Source organism: Cupressus sempervirens, chromosome 3 (genome assembly GCF_028749045.1).
Source record: "Cupressus sempervirens isolate cs-2001-9-10 chromosome 3, ASM2874904v1, whole genome shotgun sequence".
NCBI classification, from domain to species: Eukaryota; Viridiplantae; Streptophyta; class Pinopsida; order Cupressales; family Cupressaceae; genus Cupressus; species Cupressus sempervirens.
Genome location: NC_143120.1, coordinates 1,011,436,709 through 1,011,462,918, shown reverse-complemented (window position 1 = coordinate 1,011,462,918; position 26,210 = coordinate 1,011,436,709). Strand labels below are relative to the sequence as shown.

At 33.8% G+C, this 26,210-nt stretch overlaps 1 protein-coding gene across 1 annotated transcript in view; it reads right to left on the bottom strand.

Moving 5' to 3' along the window:
• Positions 1–26,210, bottom strand: part of LOC149570161 (CLP protease regulatory subunit CLPX1, mitochondrial-like) — an 87,460-nt gene that overhangs the window by 35,912 nt on the left and 25,338 nt on the right. Inside the window, exons 5-7 of the mRNA XM_089822822.1 lie at positions 23,033–23,083; positions 18,769–18,843; positions 18,559–18,636 (exon numbers count right to left, since the gene is read on the bottom strand). Of these exons, the coding sequence (XP_089678948.1) occupies positions 18,559–18,636; positions 18,769–18,843; positions 23,033–23,083 (204 nt within the window). The remainder of the gene's footprint in view (positions 1–18,558; positions 18,637–18,768; positions 18,844–23,032; positions 23,084–26,210) is intronic.

The following is a 26,210-nucleotide window of genomic DNA, read 5'->3' as shown; positions in this document are numbered from 1 at the left end:
CATTCTTTGCCTGTTTGGTACTATAAATCCAAGTAACGAGACTCATTGCGAGTCGGGCAAGTCTCCTGAGTCAGCAAGTTAGGGAGAGCTTGTCGAGTCAAAATGACCCATGACTCGGGGTTGGCAAATCAGGGAGGGTGACTCGTGTGACTCGCGAGTCAAGGCGTGATTCACGAGTCACGACTATCGTGACCCGGCCACAACAATCAAAGTTTGGGTAAGTTAAAACATAAAAAAATGCTTTTTTTAAAATATATTTTTTGGTTTTTTTAATCCTTAAGACCCTAAAAGGGCTTTCATAACACTATTGTGAGAAAAAGAGAGAAAAAGAGAGCGAGAGAGAGAGACAGTGCCACTATTTTGCCACCAGCTGAAAGGAAGAAGAGAAAAGCTTGCATTTGTGACATTGGAGCAACTATACGCTTGCATTTAGATCATCAAGGAGTTTATAGGAGCTCTTCTCAACACTTCTCAACTCATTTCAAATAGGTAAGAGTTGATTTTTTGGATTTTGATGATTTTTTTCTCTATGCTTATGGCTTTTTTGGATGAATTTTTCTTGTATGTTTATGGGTTTTGTTTTACTGTAGATCTTCATAAAATACAATGTTTAAATGGAAATATTTGGTCTAAAATGTCTTATTGCAGCAATCTTGACATTTTTCCTTACTCATAATGGCTCCTCCACCTAAAAAACCTAAGCTCTCTAAAGACAATAAAAAAGATGAGTGCTGCAAGTACACCGTAGACTTTTCAAGTAGAGGTAGAACTCAAACAAAATGCCTATTTTGTAAGGTCGTTAATACTAGGCGTATAAATAGATTGCAATACCATATTGCTGGCATACATGGTCATGATGTTGAGCCTTGTAAAATTGCAACTCCTGAGGCTCAACAATTCTATTATGTTGCCTTAGAAAAATATGAACAAGAAAAAGAATTAAAACAAAAACAATTAGCTGAGTTAGCTCAAATTGGTTACACTTCCCTTCCACGCTCATCTAGAACTGTTTTTGTCTCTAGTTTTATACCCCTAGGTTCAATAGGTTATGTTGGAGAATGTGCTTCCCTTCCCCCTATCGTCCTAGAGCTTCTACTAGTTGTACTTCTTCTACATCTATTCCTTGCACTGCTAGTGGCGCTGCCCCTGCTAGTAGTACTGGCATTACCTTTCGTCCTAGAGTTGGAAAATCTAGGTTGACAATTTTTTTGAACCACGTTCCACTCCTAGTGCACAACCCTCACTTGAGAGCTTCGTCTAGAATATGATAAGATAATGTTATTAATGTCCAACAAAAGACCAATAAAAAGTCTATGGGACTGAAAAATTACAACAATGAGGCTGACAACAGCAGGATCACACAAAGGTGTCCAAAAATAAATGCAATAACAAGAGAAAACAAACCAAGAACCAGAAAGGAGGCCAAGAAGTTGGAAGAAGAGCAATTTGCAAGTTTTGGTATTTCTGCAACATTCTATTTATAGCAGCTCATTTATATTTGATTGTTTTACGTTTTAATTTTTAAGTTCAATTTGTAAAATAAAATTTTATGGTTTTAACTTGATGTTGAAATATGCTAATTAAAATGTTTTTATAAATGTAATAGGACTACTTATTGGCAGGGGATGATTGATGTAGTTTCCATCTGTGGTGCTGGGTTAAAAGCCCCCACTGAAGATGAGTTGAGTGGCCCCCTAATACTAGAAATGGTTAAGGAGATGAAACTTGAGTTGGAGGACCATAGAAAGATTTGGAGCCAAACGGAGTGTACCATTATGACGGATGGATGGACAAATAGGAGGAATAGGACTCTCCTAAATTTTTTTGTTTGTAGTGGAGGTAATTCATCATCCTCTACTTCTTGTAGTCTAAAATTTAATGTATTATTGAATAACTAAAATTTTGTTTTATTGACTATTCAATGATAATTATTTTGTTTAATTTTCACTTTCAGAATCCACCATATTTTTGAAGTCTATAGATGCTTCCTCACATGTCAAAAATGCAAATTCTTATGTGAGGTTATTGAGGAGGTCATAAGGGAGGTGGGGGAAGAAAATGTTGTCCAAGTGGTGACTAATAATGCAGCTAATTATGTTGCTGCAGGTAAAATTTGAACTTCTAAGTTCTAAAAAATTTATATTAGTTTTTCATTAAATTTTGAAAATTAAAAATTTTTGAACACATCTAAATTTGTAATTGTTTACTAACTAATTTTAAATTGCTACAGGAAAACTTTTGATAGAGAGACACCCAAGAATCTTTTGGACTCCATGTGCGGCCCATTGCCTCGACCTCATGTTAGAAGATATTGGCAAGCTTGAATGGGTGAAATCATGTGTTGCTAAGGCCAAAAATCTTTGCTAATTCATCTATAATCATGCCTTGGTCCTCAGCATTATGAGGGAATAGAAGAAGGGAAAGGAGTTGGCTCGTCCCGGTATCACAAGATTTGCCTCTAGTTTTATCACACTAAAATCCTTGTTGAGTTCAAGGTTAGCTTTGAGGTGCATGTTTGTTAGTCCACAATGGAGTTCTTCCTCCTTTGCCACCACCCCCGTAGGGATAGATGCAACAAAATGCATTTATGATGAAGAAGGTTTTTGGAAGCCATGTAAGGAGATTATGGAGGTAATTTAAATTTTAAAAGCTTAAGTCTTAAAATTTTATAAATTAATTTCTCATACATATTTTTGGTTTATTTTCATTATGCAACTTTGCAAAGTTTCGTCATTCACTAAATTATTTTTTTGTTTAATTGTTTTGTAGATCACTGAGCCCCTTGTAGCCCTCCTACGAGTTGTTGATGGGGAGAAGTCTGCTATGGGCTACATATATGAGGGCACGGATAGGGCCAAGGAGGCTATTAAGGCCAAATATGTAGGAGTTGAGGACAAGTATGGCTCTATTTGAGACATAATTGATAAGAGATGGCAAAATCCACTTCATAAACCCATCCATGCAACAACCTATTACCTCAATCCGGCATACCATTTCCGTGAAGATTTCAACGCAAATGAGGAGGTTCTTAGTGGCTTATACATTGTGATATCAAAGATGGCCACTAATGCCACACATATATTGCTTCAGATGGATGCCTATAATAATGCAACAGGGCCCATTTTTTCAAGTCAAATTTGCAAAGGTCATACAAAATTGCAGCCAGGTAAAAATTGTAGCTTAAGCCTTATACAATCTAATTTCTAAATTTATAGCTTTAAAGTTCAAATTTTGAAATGAGACTAATATTTTTTTCTTTTCCTTTTTTCAAAATTCAGATAGATGTTAGCAAATTTTTGGGCCTTCAACCAAAAACCTTCAACAAATCGCTATCCGCATAATGAGCCAACCAAGTAGCACTTCTGGATGTGGGCACAACTGGAGCATGGTCGAGCACATCCACTCGAAGAGGCGTAATAGGTTGTCTGTGGAGAAAATGAATAAGTTAGTCCTTGTGCATTACAACCTACGCATTAAGACTAGGGAGATTTTGGATAGTGACACCCCTCTAATTACTCTAGAGGAGGTTGATACAGAGTTTGAGTGAATCACTGAGGCTACTGATCCTGTCTTTAATGATGAGGACCTAGTGTGGGTTGACGAGGCAAACAGAGAGGCTAAGGTCGTAGCTATGGCAGCAAAGGACCACAGAGCTACAGTTGTTCCTAGTGGCCCCTCACAGGCACTGGTAAAGGCTACAGTTGATCCCAGAGGCACCTCACAAGCTAATACTATGTCTAATCAGTCATCCAAAACCTACCTTAGACGCCTGACTGAGAGGCATTTTATAGATTATACTAAGCTTGAGGTTGAGGCTGGGGATGAGGATGAAGATGAGGATGAGGATGAGGACTAGGAGCCACAGCTATAGTCTTGTTTTAACTTTTTGTTTAGCTTAACAAATTATCGGAATTCGGAACATTTAATGATGACTATTGATGTGTTGGATTTCATGAATTTGATATACATTTTGATGGGCTTCATGGATTTATCATTTTATATATTTATGTTTTACTTTTATATTTCCTTCAGCTACTATTTAGTATTTAGAAATTTACCTTCGTACTTATGTAATCGATGTATTTTAACTTTTAAGTATGTGCATTTGTTAGATTTTATAGATCTTTGATAGACAAAACTATTACGGTAGATATGAATAATGATAGATACTGTTACTTGTATAGCTGCAGATCAGATTTGATTCTCAAATGGTGACTGTTCTGTAATTGCTGAGATGATGAAGATCTTCCAATGAAGACTGCTGACAACCCGTATTGTAGTGTAAATTAATAGTCTTTCAGCAAAGAGTGTGGAGGAGAAGGTTGATAATGATCCTGTGATTATAGTGCAGATCACTAGGACTTATAATGCAGATCGCTAGAACTTATAATGCCTTGTATTGATTGTTATCCTCAGCGATCTGCCTATTCCTTTATATGTTGGTGAAGGGTTATGACCCCTATAGAGTCATGACTCTACGTAGCCTTTGGTCACGAGTCATGCTTCTACGATGGCATAACTAACAAGTAACTTAACACATACACAATATATTAACATAAGTTATCGGTGTTATAATCAAACACTATCGATACTACAATGATCGCTGATAGAATACAACATTGTCGATACTATAACATTCGTTGATATAATAAAACACTACCAATATTACTGTTTGTCGATATTATCATTAAGTGTATGTTAATCTAAACAACACACACACACACACATATATATCTGTAATTAACAATAATGAACATTATCAGAGAAGCCTGATACAGATTTGTATATATCAAATGAACATCATTACTTCTACTGATGCTATACATCAACACTCCCTCTTAGCAAGGGAGAAGTAATACACCTTTAGATTTCAAAATAGAATATCTGAACACTTTATCTGATCTTAACACTATGAAACAGTGACTAGTGAAATAATTAAAATCACCATGCTATGAACACTATCATAACATAAATTATGATCTCTAATTGTCTAAAACAATATCTAGAGTAATCAAAATGGATATGTTATCTATGATCTCTCTGAAACAATATCTAGAGATGTCCATGATAACATAATAGATTCGTTACCTATTATCTCTAATTGTTCGAAACAATATCTAGATATGTCCATGGTAACATAATGGATTCGTTATCTATGATCTCTAATTGTCCAAAACAATATCTAGAGATGTCCATGATAACAGGCTTATCATTTGCAAGATCATCACCTTACAAACAATTAACTTCTGAATATATATATATATATATATATATATATATATCCATGAAAGATCATCACCTTTCATTACATATCTGATGCAACTAAACAACAATAGAAGCATAAACTCACATGAATTGAATATTTAAATTTAATATTCAATATTACAAATTAATCATACTAAGTTTTTCTCTGAAGTATTTCAACTTCAATTTAGCAAGAGGCTTAGTAAAGATATCTGTTGTTTGCTCATTACTATTGGTGTACTCCAATTGAATGATTCCTCCATCCACCATATCTCTAATGTAGTGGTAAGAAATTTCAATATGTTTGGAACAATTGTGGAAAACTGGATTAACAAAAAGTTTGATGCAACTTTGATTATCACAATGAATCACAATGGGCTTCAAAGGTCTTTTGAACAAATCTACTAACAACTTTCATAGCCATATCACTTTTCTAACACCCAAGGAAGATGCAATGTATTCTACTTTAGTAGAACTTAATGCAACTAAAGACTATTTTCTGTTGAACCAAGAAACCATAGCAAATCCTAAACTAAAGCAACATCCAGAAGTACTCTTACGTTTAGTAGGACTGCCTGCCTAATTGGAACCAGAATATCCATAAGTTCGATGTTGACTTTATCATATTTGATTCCCATGCCAATAGTACCCTTTAGATATCTCCAAATGTATTTAACTGCATGTAGATGTATCTTCGTTGGTGCACACATAAACTAACTCAAGGTGTTAGTAGCATAACATATGTCAAGATGAGTATTCATCAAATACATTAAAGATCCAATAATTTGCTTGTAGTAAGTAGAATCTGTAGGTTCTGATTTGATCATATCATCCTTCAACCTGTGTAGATTGACTTCCATAGGAGTAGAAGTTGGTTTACATTCCATCATTCCAAATTTTGTTAAAATGTCGACTACATATTTTCTTTGATTCAGAAGAATGTAGTTATTTTGTTACTAGACTTCTAATCCAAGAAAGTAGTGAAGTAGACCTAAATCTTGCATTTCAAACTCTATTGTGAGTTCTTGTTTGCATTTCTTTATGAGATGTTCTTCACCTGTTATTAACAAATCATCAACATATAATACAAGAATAATCATATCATCACCATCTATTTTGAAGTATAAGTTAAGATCAGCTTCATTTTTAGAATATCCTAACTTCATTAGATAGTTGTCTTTCCTTTCATACCATGCTCCGAGAGCCTATTTGAGACCATAAAGCGCTTTCTTTAATTTACAAACGTGAGCTTTGTTGTCATCGGTGTTGAGTCCTTCTGGTTGCTCGATATAAACTTTTTCAATTTTGCCATTTAAGAATGTTGTTTTGACATCCAATTGAGGAACCTTCCATCCCTTAGATGTTGCGATAGCCAAGATGGTTCTAACTGAAGTATATCCAGCAACTAGTGCAAATGTATCTTCATAATCAATGCCTTCTTTCTGTGAGAAACCCCGTGCTACAAACGTAGCTTTGTACTTTTCAATGCTGCCATCAGATGCATGCTTAATTTTAAACAACCATTTTAAAGAAACAATTGATTTGTTTTTAGGTCTTGATACAACATCCCATACATAATTTTTTAGTATGGAGTTATATTCTTCAATCATTGCTTCTTTCCAAGACTGATTTGAAAGTGCTTCTTTAAAATTTGAAGGTTCAGTTTTTATAAGTCCAGTTAATAATGCAACATAAAATGATTGATTTCTCATTCTTTTACTTTCTCGAATTACTTCATTAGGTTCAACCTGATTTTCTTCTATAATTTTCCTAGCCCAAAGTGGCCTCTTTTTATTGTTGACATTTTCAAAATCTTCATGATTAGACATAGTGGAAGAGGATGGTTCAATATCATTCTCCCTCTCAATTTCTGCTTGGTGATTTTCATCTACTTCAGGAATAGATTTAGTAATGGATTCATCACTGTTTCTAGAAATATTAAAGGCAATATCTTCTTCAAATTTCACATCTCTGCTAATCTCAATTGTTCTTTGACCTGGAATGAAGACCCTATATCCTTTTGTTGTTTCACTGTATCCAATAAGTATCCCCTTCTTTCCGGATGGTTTTAGTTTTGTTCTTTTCTCTTTAGGAATGTGGATATAAACAGGACATCCAAATATTCTTAGATGACTTAGATCTGGTTTAATGCCCGTAAATACTTCTTCAGGAGTAGTGTTCTCTAATACTGAGTGTAGACATCTATTTTGAATGTAGACTGCAGTGTTAGATACTTCTTCCCAAAAGGAAGTATGAAGGTTTTGATCGTGTATCATTGCTCTAGCTGATTCAACATTTGATCTATTTTTACGTTCAGCAACTCCATTCTGTTGAGGATTATATGGTACAAAAAACTCCCTCTTAATCCCAACAGCAATGCAAAAGTTTTTTAAAATATCAGAAATGTATTCACCTCCATTGTCTAACCTTAGAACTTTTATTTTCTGTCCTATCTGATTTTCAACTAGGGCTTTGAACTCTTTGAGTTTTGATAAAACTTCAGCTGATTCTTTCTGTTTCAAAAAGTAGATCCAAGTTCTTCTAGAGTAATCATCAATAAAAATTACATAAAAGAAGCACCCGTTAAGAAAAGGTACAGACATAGGACCACAAAGGTCAATGTGAATCAGTTCAAGAATGGATTTTGATTTGTGAAAACTTTTAGGAAATTACTGCTTAGTATTTTTTGCCTAAAGCACATCCTTTGCAAATACTTAAGTGATCAATTTTGAGACTAAGTCAACCTTTTACAATTTTTCCTATGGATGATAATGCACGATAGTGAAGGTGACCTAGCCTCCTATGCCAAATTTCAATGGAATTTGAAGTTTCATGACTAAGAGCTAGGTTTTGATTATTACAAAGTTTATATAGGCTTCCATCTCTAAATCCGATGGAAATGGCTTTCTTCATATTAGAGTTCTTTGGCCAAGATAGAACTTTTCCCTCTTGAAAAGTAATTCTAAATCCTTGATCAACAAGACCAAAAATAGAGACTAGGTTTCCTTTTATTCCTGGTACATATAAAACATTTTTGAGTTGTAGAGTAATTTTTGAATTTAGGTAGATTGAACAAGAACCAATGCCTTTGATAGAATGAGTAGAGTTATCTCCAATGGTAACTTCTTCTGAGGATTGTTCTGAGAAAGTTTCAAATTTGTCTTTAAAACCGGTGATGTGCCGAGATGCTCCACTATCTATAATCCAAGTGTTGTGGTTTGAATTTAATTCGCTTGATAGGGCTAAGTAAAAAGCATAGTTTTCTCTTTCTTCTTTCTCTACTTCCTCTCCTTTGATTTCTGCTAAGGCTGCTTGAATTATCTTCTTTTCAGGGCAAAAGTTATGGGATTGACCAATTTTATCACATTTGAAACATCTAACTTTGGACCAATCATGTTGCTTATATAATTTGTTAGATTCCCTTTTATTATATTTGAATTTTCTTTTCTTGTTTGAATTTACATGGAGTGCCTGAATGTCTCCCTCTTGATTTGTACTTAGTCCTCTTGAGACTAATCTCGATTCTTTTGTATGCATTCATTCTTTGATAAATAAAATTTAGGGAGTTCGGGTCGAGAGCTTAAATGTCAAATAAATGTTTCCCAAGATAGAGGAAGACCTCTTAGTGCTATCATGCTGAGTTCTTTGTCATCATCTCGATTTTCCATTGTTGCAAGTTGATCTTTTAATTTAGAAATCCTTAGAAAGTAGGATGTAATAGATTCTCCATTTTTCATCTTTATATATAGTAGATCTTGTTTTAGGGTCAATAATCTACTAGTATTGTTGATTTCAAATGTATCTCTTATAGTGGAGAACATCTCAAATGCAATCTTGAGACTGGATATGGATGGAAGAATATGATCTTTTATAGAATCTATTATAATTTTCATTGTTTTGTTATTTGTCTTTTCCATGTTACTTTCTCTAGATCATTTTTAGGCATGGATATATTTGTTTCAATATACTCCTCTAATTCCATTTCTCTTAATATTATCATGACTCTAATTTTCCATGATGAAAAATTTGATGCCCCCTCAAGCCTATCTTCTAGTCTTACATGATTCATCATTCTGATTTAATAATATAATTTAGCTTTTGTAAATCTCAGACTTTAGATTTTAATTCTGAGTGATAGCTTTTCTTATCAGAATGGCTCTGATACCATGTTAGATTTTATAGATCTTTGATAGACAAAACTATTACAGTAGATATGAATAATGATAGATACTCTTACTTGTATAACTGCAGATCAGATTTGATTCTCAAACGGTGACTGTTCTGTAATTGCTGAGATGATGAAGATCTTCCAATGAAGACTGTCGACAACCCGTACTGTAGTGTAAATATGTTAATAGTCTTTCGGCAAAGAGTGCGAAGGAGAAGGTTGATAATGATCCTGTGATTATAGTGCAGATCGCTGGGACTTATAATGCCTTGTGTTGATTGTTATCCTCAGCGATCTGCCTATTCCTTTATATGTTGGTGAAGGGTTATGACCCCCGTACAGTCATGCCTCTATGTGGCATAACTAACAAGTAACTTAACACATACACAATGCATTAACATAAGTGATCGGTGTTATAATCAAACACTGCCGATACTACAATGATTGCTGATATAATACAACACTATCGATACTATAACATTCGCTGATATAATACAACACTGCCAATATTATTGTCTGTCAATATTATCATTGACTGTATGTTACAAGCGCGAGCGCGCCCGCACACACACACACACACACACACACACACACACACATATATATATATATATCTGTAATTAACAATAATGAATATTATCAGAGAAGCCTGATATAGATTTGTATATATCAAATGAACATCGTTACTTCTACTGATGTTATCCATAAACAGCATTGTGATCAAATTACCTTCTAGTTCATGATGCTATTGTGTCTTTAAGCTTTATTCAATAATGGGTGCATGGAATGTTCTTTAAATCCTAAAAAATCTCAAAATTTCGAGGTTTTTTCACTTTGCCGAGTCACTGGCGAGTCCGAGCTGGGTCACGAGGCAAGTTACCCTTGCCAAGTCCAAGCCAAGTTCGAGTCATGTTACTTTGCTATAAATTTATTCAATCGTCTCGCAACAACCATAATTTTGTTTGAAACTCCTTCAAATCTGTCCACAAGCTGACTATGGTTTTATCCACATCTGAGTACCAATCTATCGCCACTTTCGTCAACGTGGTTGGGAATGCTTAGCCCAATCATTTTTTTTTGTCACCGTTTTGGCAAACTAGATGGTTTCATAGGTTCTTCAATGGTGCATGGGGTCTTCCTTCTCATCGCCTATCAATTTCAGTAACTTTTTTTTTGAGACATGATTATAGTTTTTGTTATTGTGGTGTAGTGTAGTTTCTAAAAACGAATGTGTTGGATATATTACTTTGGCTACCATGCCCTATGTCCCTCCTACACTCGTGGCTGCATTGGTATCCCTTGCACCACCGTCCTCAACCTCTTCTTCTCCCCCTTGGACCCCACGACTCTTCTCTCGGTGTGAGAGTGAGGTACCTCAATTGGCTTCTAATCTCTTCTAATAATTTGTCTTTGTTTGTCTTCATCGTTTACTTTGTCCCCTTTTGTATGGTACCCTCCTTCCATGCTACACTCTTTGCACTCCACATCTCCAATTCTCCTTGCTCTGGCACCTACTAGGTTTCCTTCAGGCAACCTTTCCTCCAGCCTTCCCTTTGCTAGTCTCCTTAGGAGTCTTCGACATTTCGCTTGTTCCTCGAGTCTCCTGGCCTTTTGAATAGCCTCAAACTCGTTTATGTATACTTTCAGATTTTTGTCTTCGTTCAATTCTCTTAGTTGACTGACTTACGTAAATTCTTCAGCGCCAAAAATGTATGCGCCAAAAGTCATGGAAGCCCGCTCATCAACTGGTCCACAGCAGGGCTTACTCAAAGAGAGTGCTACACTGCGCTCTTGGAACTTTTTCTTTCGTGTCCTCTCTTCGTATGTGGGTTTTTATCAACACTTGAAGCAATGAGATCAAGTCAGATGTCAATGCTCTTTATCCCTCAAACAACTCCTGAAATGTATCGTCTTCGTTGTGGCTACTTCCTTTGTCGATGGGTTGTTCAAATTCACAACTGCAGCATTACTCCTTTAATTCACAATGACGATGTCGAACACAAGTACATAAGAATATTTAGTGTCGAAGGGTTGCAACAAACTATTGCGACCAACCAACTACCCAACTACCTACCCCTTCGGACACACTAATTATAATTTAAATATTTGTACCAACAATAGGCACTGGCTTTGCAAATCTTCTACTTGTAACTAAAGTTAAGTATTCCATGCATGTAGAATGCCCTTTTGTGAGGGAAAATAATTCAAATATGAATTTGAATTTAATTAACATGTAGAAATGCCCTCCACCATAACGAGGAAGCCAAACAAATAAACATAAACACAACTAATTTTTTTTGTTGATGTTGTTTGCCAGTTTGCACAAGATCCTTCTACATCACGAGACACTGAACATTTTAATTTTCAGGTTGCTTGAATGAGAACTTTAGATCTAGAACTTTTCAATAATGTCTTGTATTCAGTTCATATTTCTTTTCATTTTTAGATAGTGCAACACGAGGCAACTGGCCAAACCCTGTGATAGATTTGAATTAAGTCTCTCTTCCAAACTATTTAGTTACCATGCCCTCTAGGGTTCAACTCAGTCCACCAACCTCCCCCCTACATTTCTTATGCATTATAGCAACTGGATTTTCATTTTCATTGTAATCTTTTATGCATGGAATGTAATTTGGAGTTCCTTTTTGACAAAAACTAGCCCATGATAACAAATATCTCCAGAAATAATTTGACAGTTTAATTCCGATGATTCTTGCTATCACAATCAGGGGTTGAAGTTTATTTATCATGCCTTTTATGGGTACTGAATAGTAATTCTAACTGAAAACAATGTGTAATACAGAATTTAAATTCTGGACTAAAATATCTTAATTTTTTTTCTTCACATCAATTATTCTTCCAATAATGGCAATTTTATTGCAGAGTCCATGATTTTCAAATCACCTTCAAAGCCCTTCCCTTGTAAACTGATTTCTCAATAATTCTTAAATCTTCAGCAACTAAAGCACAGGTCAAAAAAATCACAGCACTTAGGACATAAGATATCTCCAATTTGGCGGTCACTTTGCTTAGCTGCAAGAAAGTACTCTCACATTCATCTTTGTCTGCTCTCTAAATATGTCCAGTCAGATGATTCCAGTATATACTATAACAAATTGTCTTCCTCAACTGTCAGAGCTGTCTAGGATTTCAACGTCAATGTATTTTCCATCTGTTTTGACTCCAGTAAGGATTGACAAGTGCAATTAGCCCATGTCAAACAAGGTATCTTAAAATTCGGGGCGTTGGCAATAATTGCATTTGTGTTGGCCTACACGTAAAGATATCTTAAATACATTTATCTGAAAATGCAAAGAGATAACAGTCTGTAGTTTATCTCTTTGTGCATTAGTTTACTTCATCTTATAATTATTTTAGGTGCTACAAATATTCAAATTTTATTTTATTTTATCACATTGTTTAACATATGAATAGCTATTTTACTTTTGTATGTAAATTATAATTTTACTCCTGAAGAAGCCACTATTCATTTTTTGGTAATTCTTTTGTTTTGTTTTCACTTTGACAAGTGTAGTAAATATGATATAAGTTGCATTTTAAAAGTTCAATTTAAAAGTTCGTCTTTAGGTTTTTTTTTTTAAGCAAAAGTGGATGTGCCACTATATATATTATTATATAATAAAATGGTTCAAAAACTCAATCGGGAAAGAACCAGAAAGAAAACCCGATATCAACTATATAATAAAGTTCATCAAGTTTTACATGTACAGTTTTTGTTTTATTTATTTGATTTGATTTGATATTTTGTTTTGTTTTAGATTTATTTCATATTTATAAGTTACTTTTTAAAAGTCTAATTTAAAAAATTTGACTTACGTTTTACATTTGTAAAAAAAATATATTATTTGATTTGATTTGATTTTTTGTTTTGTTTTATAGATTTATTTCATATTTATATGTTTTATTTTTATATTTAAATATGTCAACTATAGCTTAGATTTTGTTTTTCTAATGCATGTCGACTGCATTTTCACATGCACAGTCACAACATGATGCTCAATGCCTCGGTCTGTAGTAGAACACCTATTGGCATAGTTATGGAGTAGTCTTTTAAAATTTTCAGATTTTTTACTTAATTGGGAAATAGGCCAGCCATCCCCCAGTGTTCCCTGTGCACTTCCTAGCAAAGGCAAAGATTAGGGGATGGCAAGGGAGGTGGGAGCATTTTGAAGCATCTCAGCATCCCAGAACATCCTCGGCACAGGAACAACTGCAAAATGGCATCATGTACCCTTGCCATCTACAAATTTGATTAACCCTCTTCACATCACTACGAAGTAATTAAGCAAAACAGTACACCCATAGCATTTGTCATGAAGGCACTGTGACAAGTGTAAAAAATATGATATAAGTTACTTTTTAAAAGTTTATTTTAAAGGTTTGTCTTTTATTTTACATTTATAGTTTTTGTTTTATTTATTTTATTTTATTTTATTTTTTGTTTTGTTTTAGATTTATTTCATATTTATAAGTTACATTTTACAAGTCTAATTTAAAAATTTGTCTTTTCTAATTCTTTTGTTTTGTTTCTACTTTACAAGTGGTAAATATGATATAAGTTACTTTTTAAAAGTTTTTCTTTTGTTTTACGTTTAAAGTTTTTGTTCTATTTATTTGATTTGATTTGATTTGATTTTTTGTTTTGTTTTATTAGATTTATTTCATATTTATAAGTTACTTTTTTAAAGTCTAATTTAAAAATTTATCTTTGTTTTACGTTTATAAAAAATTTATTTATTTATTTTGATTTGAAATTTTGTTTTGTTTTAAGATTTATTTCATATTTATATGTTTTGTTTCCATATTTAAATATGTCAACTATAGTTTGGTTTGTTTGGTTTTTTTATGCGTGTCAACTGCATTTTTACGTGCACTGTCACAATATGATGCTAAATGCCTTGGTGCTATAGTAGAAAACCTATTGGCAAAATTATAGAGTAGTTTTTTAATACTTTCAAATATTTTACTTTATTGTGGGAAAGGCCAGCCATCCCCCAGTGTTCCCTGTGCACCTCCTAGCAGAGGCCAGAGGCAACGATTAGGGGATGGCAAGGGAGGTGGGAGCATTTTGAAGCATCTCAGCATCCCAGAACATCTTCCGCACAGGAACACCTGCAAAATGGCACCATGTACCCTTGCCATCTACAAGTTTGATTAACCCTCTTCACATCACCATGAAGTAATTAAGCAACACAGTACACAGATAGCTTTTGAAATGAAGCTTAGAGATTCAATAGCATGAGCATATCTTTGAAATGCCAAACCAAGACCGCCTTTGTGACAGATAAGGCAAACATTTGAACAAGAATATCTCCAAATGGTATTAACAGATAAGCAAGGGACCAGCACAACTTGGCATCACAGTTCAATATTAATATAATTTGGATTTTTCTACAGAATCTGTATTTGGTGTAAATTACATTTTTTAAATTTTCAATATGCGCATTATTATACTGAAATTTATGGATGGGTTTGTTATTACTCTTCCTTATTTTAACTGGAACATAAACGTCTCATTCGCATCAAACAAACTACAGTTCCTTGCACCATTTCTGCGAACCAATGGAACAAACAAGTTGACTGATATAGAAAATTTCAACAAATTGTAGGCCTTCAGCAGCAAGCAACAGGTTAGCAGTTAGCATCTGACAGCCTTTGACACAACACAGGTAGGCAATCCTCATGATGTCACTTAAAAATTAAGAGATTTTAATATGAGTTGAGACAAGACAAGAGATTGGAATCATATATTTTCAAGAAGTGTGTGCTTGTCAAGTAGAAACCAGTGTGCTACTGCACTCAAAGGAGGAGAACAGAGCTCTGTTAATAAAATTTATTCTGGAAATATGCCAACAGACAATACAGATCATATGTCCCTGTGATGTGGACAAAAGGTAAAATATTCCTTTAGACTGTTTCAGCTTTTATAAGACACGGCAATTTCTCTTGCTAATGCTATAATTGTCTGGCATCGCTTTTAGGAAAGATTGAGTAAAAGATTCACAATGAACGTTCCATGCTATCTAGAGGGATTTGCTAGTAGATATCAGTCACCAAGTTTGAGATTATTCAATTTCACCAAGTTCAAGATTATTCAATTTTCAGTTTAGTCAGGTAATATTATCTCTTTAACATACTTACTTATTCTGAACAGAACTAATATGAGTATCTGTACACATGTCAAAGTAACCAGTAGATATCAGTCACCAAGTTTGAGATTATTCAATTTCACCAAGTTCAAGATTATTCAATTTTCAGTTGAGTCAGGTAATATTATCTCTTTAACATACTTACTTATTCTGAACAGAACTAATATGAGCATCTGTACACATGTCAAAGTAACCAGTCTTAGATTGGTGCAAGTCAGAGTCGCAAGTTCCAATCAGCTTTATAATTGAACATGCAAATACAGTTTGGAAGCATAACCCAATAAGGATGTACTGATGTTTTTCTAAGTTTGTAGACTTAAAAAGACAAGCATGTCTCAGGAAACTTAGCCATAACTTGACTGCTCACCAAATGAATTGCTGAGTCAAAAAATAAGGATGGGAAGCAACACATAAAATCCTGAAATGATAAGATATCATATTTATTGTAAATTCTGGATCCAAAGAGCATGGTGCTGACACCAAGCACAAACATGTTATTAAATCAGCATCAATGGAACAGCCCTCATCCACCAAGCACCATATTTGTTTAGAAGACACTCAAATCTTGTTCAAAGAAAGGGCAACTTCTTTAAAAGGAAACTTAAGGAGGCATTTGAAATCAATAATCACCCCACCAACCTCTGATAGGGGTGAAAGGTGAATTTTGAGTCCTTGGCAACTGTGTTGTCTATCCTCAAAAACCACCAACCCCCATCCTGATATCTCTCCTCCTTTTCGACTTTTCTTTTCTTCCATTCATGTCTCCCTCTCTTCCTTTTCAGTTTTCTATGTTCCCTCACTCCTGACACCCTTCTCTTAATATTAAATTCCAAATCTCCTCCATATAGTCATCTACTCACACTTCCTTGTGGTTTTCATACTTATTTATGATTATGATTATGTTGGGCTGCTAACATGTGCGTTTTGGGTGGGAGGGGAGGAGGGATGCATGTGTGCATTTATATGTATGTATGTATGCGTTTTTAACTTACATATATACATAATAAGCTATTAAAAATTATATATAAGTAATATATTATGTATGTATGTATGTATGTACATACATATGTCTGTATTATGTGAATATTTATACATATATATATTTAGCTATATATTGATGAATGTATATATATTAATGTGTGTTTGCATTTACACTTACACATCCATGTCTGTGTTACCCGGGGATGCGTTTCCTGCAAAATTTGACCGGTCCCCATTTCCAAGACGTCCCGAAAACCTCAAAACTTCCAGAAACCTTTCCTTTGCTGTCCCATATAATTAATGTTTCAATTTTGATAATTTGTTTGATTTCCACTCTCATGTGAACTAAAGTTAAATTATTTAACACAAACATTATATGTTAAGGTTCTATAACTTATATAAGCATGCTTTATTCGTGTTTTTATATGAATATTTATAAATTCCCTATATATTTTAAATTTTCCTTATTTTTAATAGTTGTTCCCACCGCTGTCCCCTGCCATCCGCTACCATCCCCTGCTCCAAGAAAAAAAAAACTGTCCCGGAAACCCATTTCCCCGTCCCCTCGTCCTAGAAACCTAGGGTAACATAGATACATATGCATATTTATGGATGCATGGATGTATATGTATGAATATATATTTATATGCATGCATGTATGTATTTATGCATGCATGCATATCTACATGTATATACACCTGTGTACGTATTGATAGGTGTATACATATATGAGTGTGTATTTATACATACATATAGATACAAACATACTTATATGTAAATGCGTGTGTGGATTTGTGTGTACATATATTTGTGTGAGGGTGGTATTTATGATATTAATTCTTATACAATTTGATTTATGCAAACTTTCCTTCATTAATGTTTTTAAAAAATTTAATAGCAATTTATCTATACTTAAATGTTTATAGAAGCACACACGCGCAAACATATACTTTCTTATGTTAATCTTAATTTTTTAATATATAATCACATTCATCTTAATCGTAATTTTATATACATTTATACAGTCATTTTACTAAAAGCGCATGCATTCTTTCATAATTTCTACCATTTATACATATTTTACAAGACGATTAACATATATTTTAAAGAATAACATTTTGGCAATAACTATATATACATATATATGCCCTACTAATATACATCCATACGTTCTTACTTTCTCCCATTCATATATATTTTACAATAAGGTGTGTGTGTGTCCTTTTTATCTTCTATACTTGCATACTCGTGTACACACACATGCATGCTCATATCCCCCCATATATACTTTCACTCCTACATACTCGTATGTATGCTCACTTGCACATGTGCAGCTCATTTTTCTTCTCTTTTAATGTCTTCTACAAGTTATAACCCAGTTTCACTTTTTCCGTCCTGCATAGATGTTTTCATATACTCATGTGTCATTTATGTTTTCACCCACTTGACTCACATTATTTGTGTATATATTTATTCTTATACATACATACATACATACATATATATATATATATATATATATATATATATATATATGCAAATATGAGAATTATACTTCATAGTTATATATGTTTGTGTGTGTGTGTACAAAAGTATTTATATGTAGTCCGTACTATTAAAAGGGATTTGTGTTTCATTGATCAATACATTCTTATGTGGTCATTGCACACATAAATTCATTAATCATTTTTCTTGTTGAATTAAACAGACAAGCATTTACTCCTAAACTTTTAAATTATTTATATTTTACTTTCACTTTCACGGGTATTTTGACAAACCTTGGTGCTGTTTATGAAATCGGTCCTAGTCAACCTTGGCTATTTGCCTTATAATTCATTGAGTTCAAAGCAAATCTGAACCTTGCCACTGGCATCTTGGTCTAAGCTAAAGCATAAATGGTACCAACAAAAACCTTTAGAATAATGATCAATTTAGAATTTTTGAACATAACATAATTACAGACATTAAGAGCATCAAAAGAAAACAAAAGCTCACCGTTCCTTCTAGCATTTTTAATAAAGCTTGCTGAACACCCTCTCCAGACACATCCCTGCTAATATTCAAGCTTTCTGCCTGCAAATTCATATAGTTGAATTTAATTGTTATCAAACTGCCAAGATAAAGTATAGAGCACAAAAGTTTCATCAAGCAGATTCACTCTAATGAAAACAAAACAGGAAAAAATAATAAAAGTTTTGAAGATACCTTCTTTGTGATCTTGTCAATTTCATCAATATAGACAATGCCTTCTTGAGCTGCTGCAACATTGAACTCAGCAGCCTGTGCATTAACCCAACAAAACAAACACAAAAGTGTCAGCTAAATTGTCATCTATAAAAAGAAAGGCAAGCAACAGATTTAAATAGTTTCACCATTTAATATTAGTAAGAAAGACAATATAGAAAGGCAATCAGTTATTAAAAAAAATACAAAATGAACAAAACAAATAGATTAATCAAGACTGGCACAAAATTATTCACAAGACATATTTAGAGACCATTATTTTAAGGAAAATCTTAAGACGTAAAATTAACAAAACACCTATGTGAATGGATATACAGATAAGGTCCTAAGCAACAGTATCTTCAATGCATTCGAAGAGTGATTATAGATGAAAACAGCATAAATAAGGCTAGCGATAATATTCCGTTAGCAGAAGGGGAAATCATCTCATACCTGCAATGATCCTTTCAGTTTTCTCAGAGTATGTTAGCTATGATGGACTGTGGTCTTCACTCCATCGTTCAATCACTTGTTATCTTGGTTCTCTGTTATATATCGTCCGGAGCTGTTTATCATCTTCAGCGGAGACTCTATCATGACTATGTTTGCTGCTATATTTGTTCTCTATGTGCATGTTTTTGGAGACAGATATTGTTCTTATGCTTCCTTGCAACTTTCAATATGTGTAGTGTTGTATGTGTTTTGCTGTTGCACCATATTCTCTTGTAACTGTTGCCGCCCGCATTTTATGAAGAAAATCATCAAATGTCATTAAGTATCCACTGTTGTCAATTCATACTGCAATAGATTCATTTGGAGTAATGGCACTGCCTTCTGGTACTCAACAGAAAGAAGTTGTTTCTTGTGATTCGAATGTATAGTGTGGATTGAGTATTGAAGGTTGATCAATTCCATAACAATAAGGGACTTCTGTGTATGTATTCTGATATTCTCGAGCCAGGAGCAAATGTTTATCTTCTGTAATAAGTGTGTTATATGTGGCAGTATCATTCTGTATATGGTTGGTGAACTATAGTTTTATGTGCATAAGTCAATCTCATTGACAATAGTATCCGTGAGATACTTGAAAAAAATTATATAACAAGTGATTGAACTCTGTATAAGGACAATGGTTTGATTGATAAGAGTCGACAATCAGAATCTTGAGAACTCTATATTTGTTTCTGCATACAATAAAGAATCTATATTTTGTGGGGCTGGGCTTTTCACCCTCAAGTGGAGGGTTTCCCAGGATAATTTTTGTGTCCTCTGTTCTCTTGGTTTTTGAGTTTCAGTATTTTACATTTCTATGTATGCTCGTCTGAAAATCAACAGTTAGGGCCTACGATGTGTACTCGTGCAGTATATACATAGGTATATTTAAAAAATGGATCACCTTAAACAAAGAAAACGATTATCATTCAAGAGGATACAATTAATTAAAATAAGTTGACTTTTCTAACTTATACTACACTAGCATCAGTCTCCTCACACCTCTTCAAAAATGCCCAGCCCCACTAAGGACATCATCACATTTGTGTTGGCTCTCCATGGCAGTTGATGAAAATGACAATCATTACTCTACTATGCATCCAGATAAACATTATGGCAGCTTTTGCCTACAATCATGATCTATATATGATGCATCTTCTTTGATGACAAGATTTCCTTTCACATGTTAATTTGCTTTCTTTATTGCTTTCCAACCCACATTAATGGCAATGGATATTGTCAGGTGACTATGTCATATGCCTTTACGTGAATAAATTGTGTAATAAAACTTGTTAGATTTCCAAAGTCCATGAATAATTGCAAGAAAATATTTTGAAATTCAACTGTACAACAATTATGCAATTGTTTTTAATTAAAACAAAATGATTTACAGGGTTGTGATTAATTGTACAACCATTTCAATATTCCGGTTGATGTCTATGTGCATCTGTTTATACTATACAATGTGGCAGCTATCGCTCAATAAAACAAGACATTTTTCGATTGCATACAGTTATTGTGACCTCAAACATTATATCCCTTCAAGATTTTATGTTTATATAATGTAATGCATCTAGTGCATACATTAAATAAAAACTTCATTCACAAACAGTCCAACCTAAAGTATTACTTCCCTTCAAAATGTTATGGTTATACATATGTATGATGTAATACATCTAGTCCATTCATTACATATAAACCTCACTAATTAATAGTTATTGTAATCTAACAAAATACTTCCCTTCCAGCTTTTATATTTATAATATATATTATATATAATGCAATAGATCTAGTGCATACATTACCTGATAATTCATTTTATACTTCCCAATGGACTCAACAGAATTTAGCAGATTGCAAGAATAAAGACTGCCTTAAAGACTATATATTGCTCTCAAGTAATCAGATCACCAATTTTTGTTGACTTGGGTATGATTCCCAAGGCAGCAAAAAAAGAAGTAACTCAAATTATTCAGGAATCATGATTTAAATGCAAGTTTTTGAATGAGCTGGGGTTTAATCAGGAAGTTAAAATCACTGATTATTTTATAAATAAGGAGAAAAAATTGCAGGTGAGTTTTTTGAAATAAATTGCGAGGCTTTTATTTTCTGAGTTTTTCCCCATCAAATCAACTGAAAAACACTTTATCTTTTGGTTCACTGAATTAATCCAAAAAAATATTTTTGCTACCATGTTACACCCAAGTATGTTCCAAGTTGTAACAGATATTCAATTTCAGCAAAGAACATCCAAAGAAAACATTGGTAGATGTAGAGAAACTCTAAAGCCAAAAGGCTTAGTAGTTAATAGTTAAAACACAAAATACCATGTGCCCACAAATGTCGGCCAGAACGGTTCTTTTTATGCAGCCACGGAAGCAAGATGCCTTCCATAATATCACAAACATTTTCCAATTAATCTTCTCACAGTAGGGCTCCCAACATGTTCTTCAAAATATCACAAGTTTTCCAACACATCATTGACCATGACTTCAACCTAGATTTTCACCAATATTGCAAAATATCACAAAAAGTTAGTTTGTTTATTTTTCTATGTAAGCAACAGACCTGTGATTTTTTTGTCATTCTTCAGTTGTGAAGACACTTGAAAATTGGGTTTGAAAATCTTGTCGACAAGGAACATGAATATTGCCAGGCAAATAGGAAACCTATGATTCATGCAAATAATATATGAAGACATTACTAGTACTACAAATCTGCAAAATATCAAACTTCTTCAAGGCGAATTCAACACAAGAGTTGGGCTGCAGAATATCACTGGACGTTGGACAGATTCTTCATGGATGAAGATCTAGTATAATTTCCTTTGACCAGTTAATCTCCAGTCAAAAACCTATCATCCTCAATTTTCATGATCATTGAAAGAAAGGTCCTATCCCTTTCAACTGTCATGCTTCTTGGTTCAGCAAGATGGTTTTAAGCTCCTAGTTGAAGATGGCAAGAATAAACTTAAGATATCAATATGGGTGCAAGTGCAGATGTGAGTTCAAGAATCGAGTTCACAAATGCATGAAAATTTTGTTTGGGGGTTTTGGATGTGTTTGGGCGTGTTATATATACATACATCACAAAAAATGCAAGAAATAGGATGTGGATGCAGATAGAGAATCGGGTACGCAGACGCTTGAAAATAATTTCTGGGAGTTTTTAGTGTTTTTATTTATATTGTGGGCCAAAATCATTTTATATGAAACATTGTTGCTTCTATTGACTGTAAGCCTGTGACCAAAGTTCCAAGATTGTTTCTCTTTAGAGTAAATAGATCCAGATCCTATGAACCAAAAGACAATGATTGCAAAGTACATCCTAATCTGTCCTCTATGAGCAGTAAAGGTGTCCCTTACACCAAGAAGACAATCCTGTTGGTCGTGGCAGCATGTTTTGGAAAAATATGTGGGGAGCATTTTATTTTTATCATTTAACTTTTCCTCAAAACATAAAAATCAAAGATCTCTATATTTCATGCATAGCTTTGTCAAAACTGTTTATTAAGCAATGAAGTAAAAAAGCCTCATGCATCATATGAATACAAATTTTAAGACATCTTTCGGGAGTGATTGCGTTGATTTCTTTTTAAACAAAAAATAGAATTATATGGTTCAAGTTTTCAAATCAAGAAAAAAAAGTAATTAATTCAGTAACCAGACTACAAATCAAAAGAAAGTGTGGAGAAGAGATGCAAGGAATGTGATCCCACCACAGAGAAATAAATTTTGTTGGAACAGAATCATACCATGAGAAGCTTATACAAAATAGACTCCACATCTTCTCCTACATAACCTGCCTGCATTCATAGAAGTGCAATTAGACAACCAGAAGAAGAATGAAGGGAAAATCCTAGACAGAGTCGATGAAAAAGAAACAAAAAATGAAGAACAATACTTAAATCAGAACCAGCTCTACAACATCATGATGACTAAGTTCCTACAGAAAAAAGATTTTCCTGATCTAAGAAGACAAGAATGGGTTTCTTTGACCAAATGCAATGACTGTTCACCTTACAAATTCTAAAAAACACTCACATTTTACAAAGAAAAACACTGAATTCAGCTCCCATATTTTGTAATAATTTATATAAGCATTCATTTTATTACAATTAATTTTACTTATTCATAAGACAATATATTATGATTATGATCAAGTCACTCTTTGCATCTATATTGCATGGATTTTAGCTTCAGCTATGCCTGATTTCTCCATTTTTACCATCAAGGAGGCCATGAGCTTGAAACCAGCAGGAGTTACGGTTGCCCAACTTCTCAAAAAATATATAAAATGTAAAAAGCAATGCCCTTGTGGACTCCCAGCCTCACACACCAAAGTGTCATCTATCGTTGTGCTAACCTAGAAAACTACCTTTATCTGCACCTGAAATTTACTTAAGCGTTCATTTGTCCATAATTGTTTGAATCTGAGTACTGAAAAAACTGGACAGTTAAAGCCAAAAGCACTCCAATTCACTATTATGGACTGTGTAAACATCAAAATTCAGATGCATTTCTGTTTGCTAATCAACAAAGAAAACTAAAATAAGTTTAATTTTATGCACTGCCAAATTGGTCTAACACATGTGACTATGACATAAAACGACTTAAAGAATTACCATAAAAGTTATACCAGCTCATTATAAGGCATAGTACAGATTTGAAATTTATATTCAACTACACAACTGTGTTGCTTACACTAATATTAAAGCATGTAGAATATGTGATTTAAATTTTGTGAGCTTATAACTTTATAAGCATTTTAAAGTTACTGTAATGGAAGGAACACAATAGACACCTGGAAGTGGGTGCTACTGCTTCAATTCAGCTACTTTGGCATTGCTTGAGTTTTTTTTTTAAAAATGAATGAATCCCTGAAATGAAAAATTTAGTTTCTGTCCCAAAAGGTACTTGGTTAGTGGTGGTGCATGCTATGGAATAATATTTCCCTCCTGTGCCAGTTGGGCTTGGTTCAATAACACAATTCAGAGTTTCAAGCTGTCCATTAGGATTCCACTCCAGTTGCAGTACACACACCACTCTTCAACCACAACTCAACCCGTCACCCCCACTTAAATGTTATTGCCATTGCAAATCCGACAAAACAGAGCCTATAGCCCTACAATAGCTGTCAAGCCAAAAGGAAGTCTAATGTTTACAGTTCAGTCCCTCAGAGCATGTTTCTTGAAGCGTCCAACAAAACTATTGCTTCCCATGGATGTTTTGTTAAGTAACATGGATCGTGTCTGCAAATGTAATTATATTGTCATTGTTATAGATATGTTCCAAATGCAGATTTGGATCTCATATAAGTATGAGAGAGAAAGAGACATGTCTCCAAGGTTTAAACATCATTAGTTAGTATAAAATAATATAACTAACCATATGTATAATATATACATTATTTTATATATATATAATATATGTATATAAAGGAATATTTATATTATCATCAATAATGAAACTCATGATCATATCAACCTGACTGTAACTACAAACTTAACACTCCCTCTTAGTTAAGAAGGATTGATATAGAACATATTATGTTCTTGAGTATACGAAAAGATATCATCTCAATATGATATTCCTAGAATGGCATATTTAAGGATATCAATATAAATTCATCCACACACACATATTTATATATGGAATTTGCTACAATTCACAATGAGGCTAAATTTCTCAACACTTCTTCTTTTAGTAAAGAGGGAAATTAAGAAATTTCTATAACATTAATATAAGTTTAAACACCACCTTAAGTGAGGTTTATTATAAATTTAAGTTATGGTGTCCAGCAAGATCCGGTCCGAAGAATCATAGCAACTTTCATGGTGTCTGGTAAAATCTGGCTCGAAAAACCATGATAAGTTAGTTATCAAGGTGTTCGGCAAAATCAGGCCCAAAAAACCAAGATAACACTTGCTCCAACACATTTTGGTGTTAGGAGATAGGTCTACTATTGATAAGATCATCACCTTACAATAGTTACCTTTAGTTTGTTATCATAACTTCCGGAACACTGGGACAACAACTTAATGTAGTCAGTTATGATAACAGCTCCAGTTATTGATAAGATTGTCACCTTTCAATAACTCCCCTCTAAATATATACATCAATGGAAGATCGTCATCTTTCATGATATAATTACAACAGCATCATGTAGTAACTCACATGATATCCACCATGAACCAAGTCAGAGGGTGGACCCACCATAGCTGCTACTAGAGGGTGGAACAAGGGGTTTTCACCTCATAGTTCTCTTTCATAGAGGAGAGTGCATTACAAAGAATTTCTCTTAGAACTTCTCCTCATAGAGAAGATATCCTCCACAAAGGATTGCATCTCAAAATTTCTCCCTCTAAGCATCAATCCTGGGAAGTCAGGTCCTCTAGTTACTTCCTTAGAAACTCTCTTCACCCAAGAATGCCTGTTGAACTCACTTTGAATCTAATATCAATTTTTTGATTTTATGTTGATAAGTTATTACTTCCTCATGTTATACGTAGGAGTAGGCTCATCAACATCATGCAGTCACCCATATGTATTTCTAGACTCCAAGTATCAATCTTCTAAGCTCCTATGTGTCCTTCGAGTAAGTGTCATACTCCCTCTTAATGTAGAAGAATCTCATAATCTCAATCATCAAGGATGAGAGCCTCATTTTATCCATCTTGATCATCAGGTTCTATGGAGCTACTATCATTAGGTTGAGTCTGCACAATATCTGGTAGTATGTGTAAAGTACCAACTTTCTTTTTCTGTAAGAGCATCCTCAAACATAAAGGAAAAGATCAAGGCAAATAACGTTTATAGTATGTATAGAAATTACAAATAACAAAGATAAATGTCAAAAAAATAAGCATACTTATCTACACACGAAGATTTAGAAATTGTCTTAGATTATTTGAGAATAAAACATCTCCCCTC